This window comes from Alosa sapidissima, chromosome 3 (assembly GCF_018492685.1).
Source record: "Alosa sapidissima isolate fAloSap1 chromosome 3, fAloSap1.pri, whole genome shotgun sequence".
Classification (NCBI taxonomy): Eukaryota; Metazoa; Chordata; class Actinopteri; order Clupeiformes; family Clupeidae; genus Alosa; species Alosa sapidissima.
The window spans coordinates 599,597-615,986 of NC_055959.1; the positions used below are offsets into that span (position 1 = coordinate 599,597).

The 16,390-nt window shown below is 40.2% G+C and overlaps 1 protein-coding gene across 1 annotated transcript in view; it reads left to right on the plus strand.

Annotated features, from left to right (window-relative positions):
* The window catches only part of usp31 (ubiquitin specific peptidase 31), a 233,316-nt gene that overhangs the window by 97,553 nt on the left and 119,373 nt on the right, over nt 1-16,390 (plus strand). The window contains exon 6 of the mRNA XM_042086217.1: nt 14,135-14,282. Within this exon, the coding sequence (XP_041942151.1) occupies nt 14,135-14,282 (148 nt within the window). The remainder of the gene's footprint in view (nt 1-14,134; nt 14,283-16,390) is intronic.

Sequence of the window (16,390 nt, forward strand, 5' to 3'; positions counted from 1 at the left end):
AGGCAAGCTGGTGTAGCTTATTAGACTAGGCTACTATTAAAATACGACGGTAGCCTTGGCTATGTGTAAAGTAAGCTATCGCATGATTTCATGCACGTAAGTGAAAAGGGCCTTGCATCTGTCAAGTTCGCACAGGGCCTTGCATCCCCTTGCGACGGCCCTGCAGCTCCTCCTAAGACAGCGAGGAAAAAGTTAAAATACGCGATAAACCCGGGAAAAGTTGACAGGTTTGTTTCGGTCCCGGTGATTATTTGTGAAATTGTGCAAACGACAGCCTTTTCAAGGCATTTCAAGGAAGGAGTCGTAGCATGCAAGCTCCCAAATTGACCCAGTAGCCTAAGGCATCAATAAATTGTTGGGACTGGGGAGGGTCATGCGTTTTTTCTCAATCACTTTGGAGGGTCATAGAAAAAAATCTTGCTGGCGAGGGAGGGTCACGTCTTTTTTGACTAACGCTCCCAAAACTCCTCCGGTAGCCCCTTAATTAAATAAATAACGAATAGTCCCTAATTGATTAATAGCCTAGGCCTACACCAGCAATTGTTGAACATTGACCTGTACAGGACATTGACAATAGCCCAGCCTAACGAGCAAATGTTGCAAAATACATCAAAAGACGCAATTAATCAGAAATAAATAATGTAATCTGCATCGCTTTATTTAACAAACTGCAAGCAACAAGAGCATTGAGTTCGCTGTAAGGCCAAACCCAAGAGCAAAGCCTATCTGTTAAGGCAGTCGATAGGCTATATAACGAGCTGTGTGCCTGGAAAGACGATAGATGACGGCTCTGGTCATCCCATACCCTCCCCCCACTTCCTGTAGCCTACCATTATGAAGGCCTGTAGCCTAAAACAACTCGTTGCCGTTTTGTGACATTAAGCTTTTTCACGTTAAGCCCCCCTCCCCCATCCCCTTCTTTCACAAGCAGTGGGGGAGCGCGGGGCACAACGTAACACTTTTTGGTAGACAAAGGAGGGTTCTCCGCGCTTCTGTCGTTTGGCCACAATCCGTTGCAACCAGGCCAGGACAGATATTTTAGAGAGGAGAGACGCCGGTGCAGCTCAGATGTCTTCTTAATTTTCTTTATTCTTCAGTAAAAGGTGCAGAACATTATTAAACTTTGACTAACATTTCGATGTGTCGATGTTTTTGACTAACGAACATCGAAACGTTAGTCAAAGTTTAATACTGTTCTGCACCTTTTACTAAAGAATAAAGAAAATTAAGAAGACATCTGAGCTGCACCGGCGTCTCTCCTTCTCTCTAACACTTTTTGGCTTTGGCTAAATATTTCTAAAATCATTTGAGTTTCACTAGTCACATGTTTTAACAAGCAACACTTGTTATTGAACTAATAACAGACGTGTGTCGAAAATTGACTTTATTTTCCAGACGGAGAAATAACATATGCAGAGTCTAACCAAGGACAATCTTGCCAAAAAAGCCCTCAAACCTGAAAACACATGAGGCAAAAGTGCAAAACATCACAAAACTAACTAAACTAACACGCGCATATTTTTGTATTGCAATCATTGTAGCCTACAGTTGTAACAGCGCGTAACAGTCGTTTTACTCCCCGGATGCGCTCATTATAAAGAACGTTTAACGTGTCCCAAAAACAGCTATCAATTAATCACCAAACGTCTTATAAACAAGTATTGCCAGGAGCAACACCTTGCAAAAAATTATAACAATAGGCCTTTATATGGCTCTGCTCCTGCCTAGATTCGAACTCAGAACTACCTGAAAGTTGCAGACCTGTTCTGGAAATACGTGCATTAACCCACTCGACCGTCAGACAACGCTATCTGCTTCGAGTAGGCCTATTGGGTAGGACTGTAGCCTACACTGGTTGCTGTGGCACAGTCTTGAGTGACCAAATTCGTTTTTCTTTGTCATATGAATGCTGTCATTTTGTTAACATTACTGTTAAGGAGATGCTGTAGGCAAAGTCTATATTTCAACCTCGTTAGTGTAGTAAAAAAAAATCAGAACTATTCACAAGGTTTCTGGGCAGCATATTTATGTTCTGTCAGCAAGCGAACTTCTCATGACTACCGACAAAGTAGCCTACTGCCAGCTGACGAAGCTCTCATTTTAAAACATTACTGAGAGACAGACACTGTACAATCAAGAAATCTTGCCACTGAATCCAAAACTATGTTTAACATTATGTACAAGGCTTAGGCTACAGTGGACTAGCATGTTGCAGGGGCTGCTAAAAACACAGAGAAACGCACTGAAAACTCGGCCAATCACAGCCCTTGCTGTCGAATGCACCATCTGGTTCGACCGTGGAACTCCACAGCGGACTATGCTGCCCCCAAGCGGCTGCAGTTGTACTTACATTCCTCAGTTGATTACTTAAGTATGAACAAAAAATGTATTACAAGTTTTTGAAATTCGAATGTTTAATTATGCAAGTTAGGCATTATCTCATTAAATATGTGCGATGTTGCATATATTTTTGGTAGATAGATCAGAACATATGATAAAGCCAGGTACATTTGTTTGCATACAAGATGAAAAATAAATTACAAAGTTTGGTGTACATAGGTGCTACATATGCTGAGATGTTTCTACTGGAAAATGAGAAAAATTCAGTTTGAGAAAACAGCTTTGGAACACAGTGAAGAGATTCCGTTCTCAGCGTAGACTCGCCTTTGAACTTTCGCGATTGGTTGCGGATACAAAGGAAGTGTCCATATTTGGATTGCACAACGTCATGCAGGAAAAACAGAGCTTTCCAACGGTACTACACATGATATGTTTCGTATCACGGTCGCGGAAGAGCATGAAACGTTAGAAGGCTAACTTTTGGTGAATTTAGGAGAAATATACAGGCGTGAGTAGACACCTAAATGTGTAAATCGGACTTTGTTGTTGTAGTAGTGTGAAAGAATACATGCGAAGGTAGCAAATTAGCTCAAAATCTCGAAATTCACCAGTGCATGAAAAAACGATGTTTTCACCTGCCGTGTCTCGCCTTAAGTAAAAAATGAGGAAATTTCCAACCTTTAAGGACATCAATTTTCTTTGTGAATGAATAATGTATCGTAAATAAATAAATGTTCTTCCTTACAGGGGTCCATAAGTATTCCCACCCCTGTGTTAAATTCCCATAGAGGCAGGCAGATTTTTATTTTTAAAGGCCAGTTATTTCATTGATCCAGGATACTATCCTGATAAAGTTCCATTAGCCTTTGGCCCCACATCATCACATACCCTTCTCCATACCTAGAGATTGGTATTTCAGTTAGCCTATTAGCTGGTTTGATGCTCAATGCAAAATGAAATAACTTGCCTTTAAAAATAAAAAACTTGCCTTCATGAAATAACTGGCCTTTAAAAATAAAAATAAAATTGGTGTCCTTAACACTTTGAGTGCCAAAAACACAATATTGCTTTTTTTGTTCCAATGCGTTGAGTGGCAAAAACTACATTTTTTGCTTTTTTTTTTACATTACAAAAATAGACAATGTGCGATTTTGGGAACTCTATGATGAATAGAACTGAAACTCATGAAAACGCTCAATCTGGACATTACATCTGGACATCATAACTCGGCTTTTGCCGTTTAGGGTCGAATCAGTGACGCATGCACGTCAGGTCAAAACCACGCCATTTATTTTCGGGGGTTTATCACTGCATGTAGGTGGCAGTCTCGCCAGGTCTCGCTAGGTCACTTCCCGGAAACTTAAGTTTACAGGCAACACTTCTCTGGTGCTGAAGGGGAAAATGAAAAACTTGAAGAAAAAGATATTGCAGCAGGTGTGTTTTCGCCAGACAATGCTGGATGAGTCCACCTTTCTACTAAGACAAGATGACTCTGACCACAACAATCGGGGGGACCAGGATCACCACACAATCAGGGGAGACCACACGCCAGGTCAAAAACATTACAAAGAGTGACTGACCACCGTGCTGAAGAGGGACTTCCATCTCCACCACGGGCCGGGCCGAGCAAAGTGGGTGATAGGCCGAGTCGTGCTTGCAAGAGGGCACGTCCTTGCCAGAGGGCCGAATATGTCGGTGATAGCGACACAGACGTTACCGACCAAGAGGAGGAGGAATGATGGAGCCCGACAGCACTAGCAAGGTGGTTTTGTGAACAGAAAAACTATATTTATCTTACACAAGTCCTTTGACCCCGAAATGTAAGTGTCAGAAGAGGGACAGGCTCAAACAGCACATATTTCATAAAAGACGCTATATATTCATTTCTAAAAAATAACAGGGATTTTGATGAAAACTAGCCACTGTTTAGCTTGGGATTTCTCAGGAACAGAGGCATGTAGAAATAAACGGTTTGTACGCAGAGAGCTTAAAGTCTCACCTTTCAAACGAGCCATAGTATGTGTTCATAGCTACAACATAGAATACGCTGTGGCTCTACAAAAATTGTCAACAATTAAGAAAAAAAGGTTGCTGCCACTCTGGGCCAAAGCTTTCGAAAACAGCGCAGCATTCAAAGTGTTAAAGGTTGGATATTTCCTCATTTTTTTTACTTAAGGCATTAAGATCAATTTCCAAAAGATGATTTTATATTCCTCTTTAGCATGTGTTCAAAAACTCAAATGAGCCTAACTGTATCATCCTAATTAGGGACATTGACATTGGCTAAAACTCTGTTTGCTATATAGATTTATGAAGCAGGATAGCTGCCCTTTGGCATACAAGGAAATGATGAATGAAACATATTGAAATCAAGAATAGAAAGTGCATACTTCAGTATGAGAATGTTGAGTCTGCACACCAGAATCTGCTCCTTAGCGTTTTTTTTTTATTTGTAGGCTATATCACCACATGTGACGTTTCGGGCCCCAGCCCTTCATCATTGATGGCTAATTAAACTGATTTGCACCTGTATCAACTGCCAGCTGCTCAACTAGGCCTCCTCAAAGAACAAATTAAACTGATTGCACCTGTATCAACTGCTTTCTGCTCAACTAGGCCAACTCTCTCTGTGTCTCTCCATTCTACAAGGATATAAGGCACATTCCATCCAACTGTCTATCCATCCATCTTCTTCAAACCATTCACTCATCCACCCTATTCTAAATGTTGATAAATTAAACTATTTATCAACATCCATTAAACAATCTGTCTATCAACATCCATTACACTTTCTGTCTATCAACATCCATTACACTATCTACATTTAACTTTTAAACTATCTACTCTGTCTCAGGCTTTAAGCATACAATCTGGCTCTCTTAAGACTACAGATCCTGCTCAACTGTTTCCTCTTCCCACAACTGTTTCAAAACAAAAGTCCTCACTACAATAATTCACTATTAAATAATTTAACCATTTAAACTACTCAACTATTTAACTGGTCAGCCATTTCAACTGACAGTTATCATCAACTATAACTTCTATGACTCCCGCCAACTGTTTCCTCTGCCCACAACTGTTTCCAAATAAAAGTTTGTTTTTGCATTTTATGTTAATACATTTTTTGCATTTTCATGCACTGGTAATTCCTCAGAAATACATTTTCTAGTTATTATTAATAATACATTTTATTTGTTACACAGCGCCTTTCAAAGAACCAAGGTCGCTGTCCCCCTTCTGAGGAAACAGTGGTAAAAGTGACTAGAGGCAAATGTGTGAGATGCTGTTATAAGCAAACGAAACACAAAATGTTTAGCTTTATCTTTTCAAAGACCTCAATGTAAACAACATGTATGTTAGGCTATGGCAGAACATAACTGGTAGGAGGCAACGTAATCTAAGTTACATGGTATTAAAGTTATTGGGAAAAAGTTTACATATGTCTGTACAGTAGGCCCCATTGGAATTGGATTGAAATACAATCCCAATAAATAATGTTAATCAACCAACCACGGTAATGCTAGGAATGCAGTAACAGATTGGCAATTATGTCTAGGAAACATGACATTAGTTTACAGTTTATTTTAGGCACACAAAAGTATAACAGGATGGGATAGATATATGTTCTTTGACGTTTCCAAGTGTGTGATTATCCTTTCAGGAATGTACAATAACATGTACAACGGCCATGGCGTGCCCTTTGCTTTATCCGTGATGCCCCTTTGAAAATCAGAGGTTCACAGGCCACTGTGGCCTTGGTGCCCCCTTCTTTCGATATTCTGCTTTGCGTCCGATAGCAAATTAATTTAAGTATTTTACACAGTGGAGAAAGTGACAGCGCATGGAAAGAAAGGTGCGTCCAGATTCATTCATTCTCTGCTGAACTACGCGAAGTAGCCTACTCGTCACACAGACATTGCATGTATCACATCACACCAAAAGAGCTTTTTCTCAGCTTTTAAACAATGTTAGTCGTTGTGGTAATTGGTTCGGGAAAGAAATGACTTTAATTTAATCGTATTACATTCTGCGCCCATCTCCCTACCCATTCATCTCAGTGGAATACTTCACAAACTTTTCCCTCAACACATCACAAACCATGTATCAGAAGAAACAGCAGACCTTACCGAACACAAAGGTGTAACCCATTCCCATGTACCGTCAGCCATTCCAGTAATCCGGTTTTAAATTTGCAGCAATGTCTAAATGCATGTCTCCAACTTTGGGCTTTAGGTTTCACAATGTGCCTAGATATCTGTAAACATTAAAATCAGAGGATATACAGCTAACTAAGAGTTTGTCACAGTAGCCTTAATAATCTCAAAATGCTAAGCATGCATGTAGACTATTTGAGTTTATTAAAGCTGAACTGTGCTTAAATTGTTATGATGATGCATGATTTGGCCAGGCCAAATATAAAATAAATACTAAATATAGCCTAGATATCTGTAGATATTAAAATCAGTTCTATGATTTACAGTTCTATGTAATATGTCATGTGTTTTTGTACAGTTACATACCAAAATTGCAAGTCTACTGCTGTGAATAGGCTAAATATAACTTTTATCATTTTTATGTAGCCTACTGTAAGGTTAACTTTGGCCTTGGTGCCCTGACGTGTGGCCTTTGTGCCCCCCACCAAATATGCCCAACTGAAGGCCAAGTGGCCTTGCCCCTAAAATTATGAAATTCCAAGCCTGCATGTACAGTAATTATTGCCTTGGCTGGGATAGTCAACTGTGTAGCTAAACCGAGTGCTAGCTAGCTAACAACCAAACATGAGACTGTTAGCAGTGTAGTTTGAACTGTAAACTGTGAGAAGTGCTTGAATTTTGACCTGCTACCGATTAGGCGTAAGATTTACAACCGATGAGAGGATGGCTTAAAGCATAGGTGATGCAACTGGTGTATCTGGCCCTATTACGGTTTTTCATGTGATGTATTAGGTTCTATAATGCTTTGTTTACCACCACCTGGTAGGCAAAGGACACATTGAACCTATTGAACGTCATTGTCTGCAGTTGCCTCTTGGTAGGCTACAGTGGGTCCCAGTTAAGAATTGACACTTCATTCACCATCAAGGTGATTCACGCAGCTGGGTGAAATGTAAGTACAACTGCAGCCGCTTGGGGGCAGCATAGTCCGCTGTGGCGTTCCACGGTCGAACCGGACGGAGCATTCGACAGCAAGGGCTGTGATTGGCCGAGTTTTCAGTGCGTTTCTCTGTGTTTATAGCAGCCCCTGCAACATGCTAGTCCACTGTAGCCTATAAGCGTTGTACATAATGTTAAACATAGTTTTGGATTCAGTGGCAAGATGTCTTGATTGTACAGTGCCTGTCTCTCAGTAATGTTTTAAAATGAGAGCTTCGTCAGCTGGCAGTAGGCTACTTTGTCGGCAGTCATGAGAAGTTCGCTTGCTAACAGAACATAAATATGCTGCCCAGAAACCTCGTGAATAGTTCTGATTTGTTTTACTACACTAACGAGGTTAAATATAGCCTTTGCCTACAGCATCTCCTTAACAGTAATGTTAACAAAATGACAGCATTCATATGACAAAGGAAAACGAATTCGGTCACTCAAGACTGTGCCACAGCAACCAGTGTAGGCTACAGTCCTACCCAATAGGCCTACTTGAAGCAGATAGCGTTGTCTGACGGTCGAGTGGGTTAATGCACATATTTCCAGAACAGGTCTGCAACTTTCAGGTAGTTCTGAGTTCAAATCTAGGCAGGAGCAGAGCCATATAAAGGCCTAGGCCTATTGTTATCATTTTTTGCAAGGTGTTGCTCCTGGCAATACTTGTTTATAAGACGTTTGGTGATTAGTTGATAGCTGTTTTTGGGACACGTTAATCGTTCTTTATAATGAGCGCATACGGGGAGTAAAACGACTGTTACGCGCTGTTACAACTGTAGGCTACAATGATTGCAATACAAAAATATGCGCGTGTTAGTTTAGTTAGTTTTGTGATGTTTTGCACTTTTGCCTCATGTGTTTTCAGGTTTGAGGGCTTTTTTGGCAAGATTGACCTTGGTTAGACTCTGCATATGTTATTTCTCCACATGGAAAATAAAGTAAATTTTCGACACACGTCTGTTATTAGTTCAATAACAAGTGTTCCTTGTTAAAACATGTGACTAGTGAAACTCAAATGATTTTAGAAATATTTAGCCAAAGCCAAAAAGTGTTAGAGAGAAGGAGAGACGCCGGTGCAGCTCAGATGTCTTCTTAATTTTCTTTATTCTTTAGTAAAAGGTGCAGAACATTATTAAACTTTGACTAACGTTTCGATGTTCGTTAGTCAAAAATATCAAAGTCAAAGTTTAATAATGTTCTGCACCAGAACATCAGCACCTGCACATCAGGTGGGATGGAAAACTCCATATAACACAGCTCAAACGACGTCACACCAACATCACGTGACACCTCTGATGAAGGCTACAGAGGCAAGGTAGCCGAAACTTGTCAGGTACACAATTTTACCTTATTGGCTTGTACAGAGAAACCGTAAGAATTAATGTTCTGCACCTTTTACTAAAGAATAAAGAAAATTAAGAAGACATCTGAGCTGCAACGGCGTCTCTCCTTCTCTCTAAAATATCTGTCCTGGCCTGGTTGCACCGGATTGTCGCCAAACGACAGAAGCGCGGAGAACCCTCTTTTGTCTACTAAAAAGTGTCACTTTGTGCCCCGCGCTCCCCCACTGCTTGTGAAAGAAGGGGGTGGGGGAGGGGGCTTAACGTGAAAAAGCTTAATGTCCCAAAACGGCAACAAGTCATAATGGTAGGCTACAGGAAGTGGGGGGAGGGTATGGGATGACCAGAGCCGTCTTCGCTGTGCTATTCAGAAAGCATCTTCTATTGTCTTTCAAGGCGCACACAGCTTGTTACCATATAGCCTATCGAGTGCCTTAACAGATAGGCTCTGCTCTTGAGTTTGGCCTCACAGCGAACTCAACCCTCTTGTTGCTTGCAGTTTGTTAAATAAAGCGATGCCGATTACATTATTTATTTCTGATTAATTGCGTCTTTTGATGTCTTTTGCAACATCTGCTTGTTAGGCTGGGCTACTGTCAATGTCCTGTACAGGTAAATGTTCAACAATTGCTGGTGTAGGCCTACAGGCTATAATCAATTAGGGACTGTTCGTTATTTATTTAAGGGGCTACCGGAGGAGTTTTGGGAGCGTTAGTCAAAAAAGACGTGACCCTCCCTCGCCAGCAAGAAATTTTTCTATGACCCTCCAAAGTGATTGAGAAAAAACGCATGACCCTCCCCAGTCCCAACAATTTATTGATGCCTTCTGTAGGCTACTGGGTCAATTTGGGAGCTTGCATACGACACCTTCCTTGAAATGCCTTGAAAAGGATGTCGTTTGCACAATTTCACAAATAATCACCGGGACCGAAAGAAACCTGTCAACTTTTCCCGGGTTTATCGCGTATTTTAACTTTTTCCTCGCTGTCTTAGGAGGAGCTGCAGGGCCCCCCTTGCGAGGCCCTGTGCGAACTTGACAGATGCATGAACTTACGTGCATGAAATCATGCGATAGCTTACTTTACACATAGCCAAGGCTACCGTCGGTGCATTTTAGTAGCCTAGTCTAATAAGCTACACCAGCTTGTCTTTAAGAGGGGAAATTGTATAGCCTATAACATTAGCTGAGTCACAAATTTGGCCATATGGTGTTTATCATAGGCTACATCACGAAACCAAATAGTGTAACAAAGGCGAACACTTTAACAGGGGAAATTAATTGGGCATGAATCATTGTGCTGAACGGTATTTGTCAATGAGCAGAAACACACACGACATTAAAACTGTTGATAAGATGTGCACTATGAAACTGGTCTGTAGGCTAACATTGGACAAATAAATGACACTGACTCGCCATATCCTGACTCTGAAAAAGAGCCCAGAGCCCAGTCTCTCCTGTGACATTGAGGTGCGCAAATAGTTTTTAATAGCCTGTTCAACTTCGAAAAGCTTCACCCGATGACAGTCACTGATCGCAAATTTCAAATTTCAGGAAGCTTCGTTCAATCTTTTTAAGTTTTAAGTGCAGTAGGCCCCTATCTGCCCCCTTTGGAATTATATCTTGAGCCTATTATAAGGTCCAGTGCGTTATTATGTCCTGGGATTCGGACGTGCTCAAAAAGAAAAGAAAAAACACTTTTTTATAGATGGTTATGAAGAGCAATATGAGTCTGAACTCCGTGTCATTCAGACTCAACCCTCTTGTTGCTTTGATATCTTTTTCGTTGTCGTTTGAACGTCGGCAAGCAGGCATGTTGTGGTTGAAATTTAAGTGAAATTTCTACAGTAGGCCTACAACATGCAACATGCTTGTTAGGCAGACATAGGCCTAAAGACCAGAAAATGCTTAAAGTCCATAACTTTATAACTCCATAACATAGGTCCATAACTTGTTATTAGAGGTGTTCAACATACACACATATTGTAGTTTTCGGGTATGAATGGACACTATACATAACTTGAAACATTTTAAAAAAACTTCAATGCACTGCAAATCATGTTAGGTAACAGTCACCTAACCTAATGAGAATCGCAAGATAACTCCACAAGGCTGTCTTGCTCCCTTGAACTCAGACCTACGAGGGCACCCTCATCATGTGAGACAAATGGATTCTGTATCCAGCTATGTTGCTCGCTGAGCACAGGGAAGTATCCACGGAGCTGCGTCTTCAGCGATTGCAGATGCTGTCTGATGGAATCTGTCACAGAACTCGGAATCTGCAGTTCCTTTTGTTGAGGAATTCACACAGATTGTCAAATGACTCGTAATTGTTTTGACTGACTCTTCTGTCCCACAGTTCGAGCTTTCTGATAGTGCCCTCGATCTTACTGTGGACATGAAATGTGGTCACAGCTTTGCCTTAAAGAGATAGATTGAGTCCGTTTAAGTAGCCGAATATGTCCGCCAAATATGCCAAATTGCAGAGCCACTCGAAGTCGGACAACTCAAACCGGGAGTCAACGAAAAACATCCTGAGTTTTTCTCGTAGTTCAACAAGTCGAGTAAGCACCTTGTCACGCGAAAGCCACCGGACTTCAGTATGCAGAAGAAGCTGTCAGTGCTCGCTCCCCATCTCTGCACATAATATAGAAAACAGACATGACTGTAGTGGACGACTTTTTATGAAATTGACCGTTTTAACGGCTTCATCTAAAACGGTCTTCAACTCTGCAGGCATCATTTTTGTCGCTAATGCCTCTCTGTGTAGGCAGCGATGGACAGCAGTGGCCTGCGAAGCTACGGCCACACACTTGGTCCAGTCTATTTCATTGGAAACCACAAATTCATTCAGCGTTTCAAAAATGGTTTCTGCTGTAGTACGTGCAGGTAGAGGTTTGCAAAACAAAACATCTTCATGGATCTCTTCTTCAAAATCATATATGACAAAACAGAGTAAATGGGCAAAGCTAACAATATCTGTGGACTCGTCAATCTGGAGAGCATAAAAACGACTTGCTCGTATTTTGCTTACAAGCTTCTTTAACACATTTGTTGCCATGTCATCGATACGTCGCTTTACTGTATTATCGGACAAAGAAATCAAATTAAGCGTTTTAGCTGCTTTCTCCCCAATCATCACTTCAACCATCTCTTTGGCAGCAGGTAGAATCAATTCTTCGCCAATTGTATGTGGTTTTCCTTTCTTAGCAATTAGCTTTTGGAAGTTTTGGAAAAAAACTCGAGGGTATGAAGAATACTGTCCATGTTTGGTTTCCAAATGACGGCGTAACTTACATGGTTTCAGAGCCTCATTTGACAGCACCTCTGAGCACAGTACACAGACAGGCAGAGGATCGTGTTCAGGTCCCACACTTGTGAATCCTAATGACAGGTTGTCATCGGAGTACTTCCTATGAGTCCTTTTCTTCAAAGGTTCATCGCTGTGAGCTTCTGATTTGCTTGAAACATTCACTTTAGGCCCATTTTTTCCACCTGACAACCACCGCTCCATTATTCACATTATTGTGTCTTATGGTGCTGGACATTTAGTTGCTTGGAAACACAAACAATGTATCGGAAAGTTACCTATCCGCTCGTGCCCTACTTCTGCCTGAACGTGTGCCACCTATGCATAGGCCAAACAACAACCAAGACTTCGGATTCCTCAACAAACGCAAGCACCCACCCTATAAGGGTAGCCTATCTAAATGATATCCGTTCCAAAAATAACATTGCACAGTGACTGTCTGTGTGCTGTAAATCACGTTGTTGATCCGCGAAACTGGGTGAAATGTGCTAACGTTAGGCTACTCTGCCTTCAGTTAGCAGAAAAAGTTGCCAACACACAACAATCATAGGCTAGTTGAGACCGACATAACCGCTGGCGTGCCGTGAGTGGGCGGAAATAGTTTGGTAATGGTAGCCTATGGTGTGTGCTCATGAGCACTGTAAATACAAATCTAATATTTTAGGTTTAGGTTAAGGTAGCAAAAACTTCACGTGAAATTACAGCATTTTCTTTGAAATAGAGAATACTGAATTGTGTTTTCATGTCATACATTATTTTCTCCATTTACGAAATTACTAGGCTTTCGCGGCCCACCAGTGAAAAAGCGGTGATTTTTCGCACACTATGTCTTGCATCTCCTTGTTGCTCATGACTTCGACTACAGAAGAAGTGAATTTGGCGCTGACTTTGGTCTTGGAGCATATAATGATCCGACTAACATGACAATATGGACTGAAATAAAGGCAGGGAAGGTAACATTTCTCACTATAAATGATCAAAATGTGTGATAACAAAACACTATGCAAATAACATTTATCTACTGAAACGGAAACCCCACAGAGGTTTTTTTTTAATGCTAGGCTACTTATCCCCAACTAGCGCAAAGTAAATAGCTACACTAACGCACCAGCGACACACAACTACACGCTACACTCACGCATAGTTTAGGTGAGCTATAGTTAAAACATAAAACCGCACATACATGAATCTAGCTATGTTTTTGACTATTATGTTTTTCAAGTGCAAGACTGAAATAAGCGTCATGAGTAGGCTTCATGAAGAAACTATAAGTATCGGTTGGTGGTAATGGGGGAATTTTTACGAGTACGAGTATATGAGCCCTGTATCGGCCCGATCCCCGATGCCCCGAACAGGTGGTCAAACAGATTTCAAACAAACGAGGGAACAACATGTCACAATGCAAAAACCCTGTTTTCACTTGATTACATGCAAAAGTGAAACCAGAGTTTTCCTACGTACATCTCCACTTTGGCCGGGGTTTTCAGAAATACTTGTTTTCAGTTATACAACCTTGTGTAAATGAAAGGCCAAACTGCATTGAAATAAATGTGGCTAGGTGCCACTAACCTAGCCACATGCTGAATTCCAAATGGCAAATTATTTTTGCTTGCAAATTGTGGGGTATTTGTAAAATGTTTAGCCATTAAATTGCTCCCATAGATTTGTATCTACCCTTAAAGGTGCAGTTAGTGTTTCTGGTTACAAGAATTTGTGTAGAGTTCAACAAGGTTTACTGTAAAATGTTATCAGTTATGTGTTCTATCATTATCAAATTTCCTGAAACATTTTCTCGCTACACTACTTAATGCACTTTTAACTGTATCATTGACAACTAAAAGAGAGTTTCACACAATCCAAACATGGATCGACCAGTAACAGAAATTGTCAAAAAAGTAGTGAAGCATGTATCCTTTTAACACAGCTGTATTGTCATGGCTGAGTTGTGTTTGTCATTGTTGTGTCTAAATAATTTATTGACTATTATTTATTTGTCTTTGTGCAGTTTGTTTTGACTGAAATGTATTACGATGGTTTCCACCGCTCATTTTGTGATGATGAAGATGATCTTGACATCATTCAAGAAAGTGACTCAGTCTTTGCTTTTGAGACCCCTGAGGCATTTCGATTAGAAAACATTCGCTCTAAACGAGGTGAACAAACTTTTTTTAAATGCACTCTTCCTTTGTCAATATGCATACGTTTTATTCTTATTATGTTATATCTGAGAATCAACAAAACTGATACAAAAAATACAACTGCATTATGATGGGGCCAAGCAGGCCAAAGTTGCCATAGCAGCTTTATGTCATTATGTCATATACATCTGTTTGGCGGTTTTGCTGCTGATTTCAGTTCGCTATGAAAAAGAAATGTCACCACTAGGTGAAATGGGAGTTGTTTTCAGATATATTTTGACTGGATACTTTTTATGACATGAGACAAAGCAAAATTGTATCTGAAATATAAGAGTTTGTGAATATCCAGAGCTATCCTCAGTCGAGAACTGTTTTTACAGATATCCTGAGTAAATGTGCACAAACCACAGGTCACAACAAGCTGTGGCCTTTGTCACAAACTCATTCAGTTGAACAGAAAATAAAGTTTCACAGGGTGCTGTGATGGTCAGTCAAACTAGCTTTGAGGATGAAGACTTCGCATGGAGTGCGTGGTGAGTACTAACAGAGATTTGAATTATGTTGTCCTGCATATTTCTTATAGTTCATGAATTCTTTGCTGTAAGCCAACTTTCATTAACTTCTTTGAGGCTAACTAGCAGCATATGGTGACAGCAGATATACAGCTGCAAATAAGCTATAATGAAATAATCATAGGTAAAGGACACTCCAGAATCATTGGCACTTTGGTAAAGTTGACTAAAAGCAGGTTTAAAAAATAATCTTTTGGTGATGTTTTGTAATCTCACAATGAAAACAATGAGGAAAAATTCAACCTTGAAGGGAAGCAAATTTATTCAGAGAAAAAATAAATAAATATGTTGAACAAAAACATTTTGGTCACAATTATTGGCACCCCTAGAAAATCTTATATACAAAATGTAAACAAGCATTTTTCTATTTACATTAAACTTCTTTAAGTTTAACACATTCGGTTTGTGAACTCTTTTTCACTAAGGTATGATAATAAAGTGACACAGAGGCTAAATCCCCTAGTCATTTTTTAACATCAGAAAGACAAAAGAATTCACTGACTTTAAATAAAAAGAAAGTGTGTTGACATTTGTCAGGGAATGGCTATAAAAAAAACTAGGTACTTTGTTGAAAATGCCCATATTTACATTTAAAAATATAATTAAAAGGTTCTAATCAACTGTAAATGTGACAAACATGCTTGGACAAAGACCCATGGTTATCTAGCCCCCCCACACAGTATGGAGGATGGTAAGAGAGGCAAAATTCATAAGAACCACTGTTGGAGAGTAACAGAAAACGGTATAATCTTGGGGTCACCAAGTCCCTCCAAAAATCTTCAAAAGTAAACTCACTGCTAATAGATTATTAAGAGGACATGCATGGTAAAAGCCTTTCAGTCATTTAATTACAAATGTAAATGGCAGGAGTTACTGAATGGTATAGTAACGTTGTCTGGAAATGTGGTCTATTGTCAGATGAAATGAAAATTGTGCTCTTTAGCAAGAAACACTTTAGGGTGGTTTGGCGTACATAAAAGAATGACTATACTGAAAAGAACCCCATGCCTTATGAGAATTATGGTTATATTGTGGGACTGTTTTAATCTGTCAATCTCTGCCACTAAAAGTGGGTCATGATCAGTGTTGTGTGTAACGCGTTACAGTAACGTAACTACTTTTTCGGGTAAAAAGTAGTGTAACACGCTACTACTGAAAGTTTGGTAACGTAACGTAGTTCTGTTTTCAAATCGGCGCAACGTTACTTTTCCCAGGGACAGATTTGTCAGCGATGCTGCTTTCTTAGCAATAGGCACAAGCTCCGCACGGTAGCCTACATGACAGAGGCTGGTAGCATAAAGTGCAATCATAGCTCCACACGGTACATGACAGAGTCTGGTGGCAATGAAAAGTAATCATAGCAAGCGAGATGCAGCCAACACTGAGTGATGGACGTAATGTAAGAGTATAAGGCTATATATAAGGCTATAAAATAAGCCTTAAATAATAAATTACCTTTGTTTCTGATGTCCACTCCAACACATTTCAAGTGTAGTGTTTAGGATTATGGTAAACCATACATTTTCAGAATGAAGTCATCTTGTGTAATGC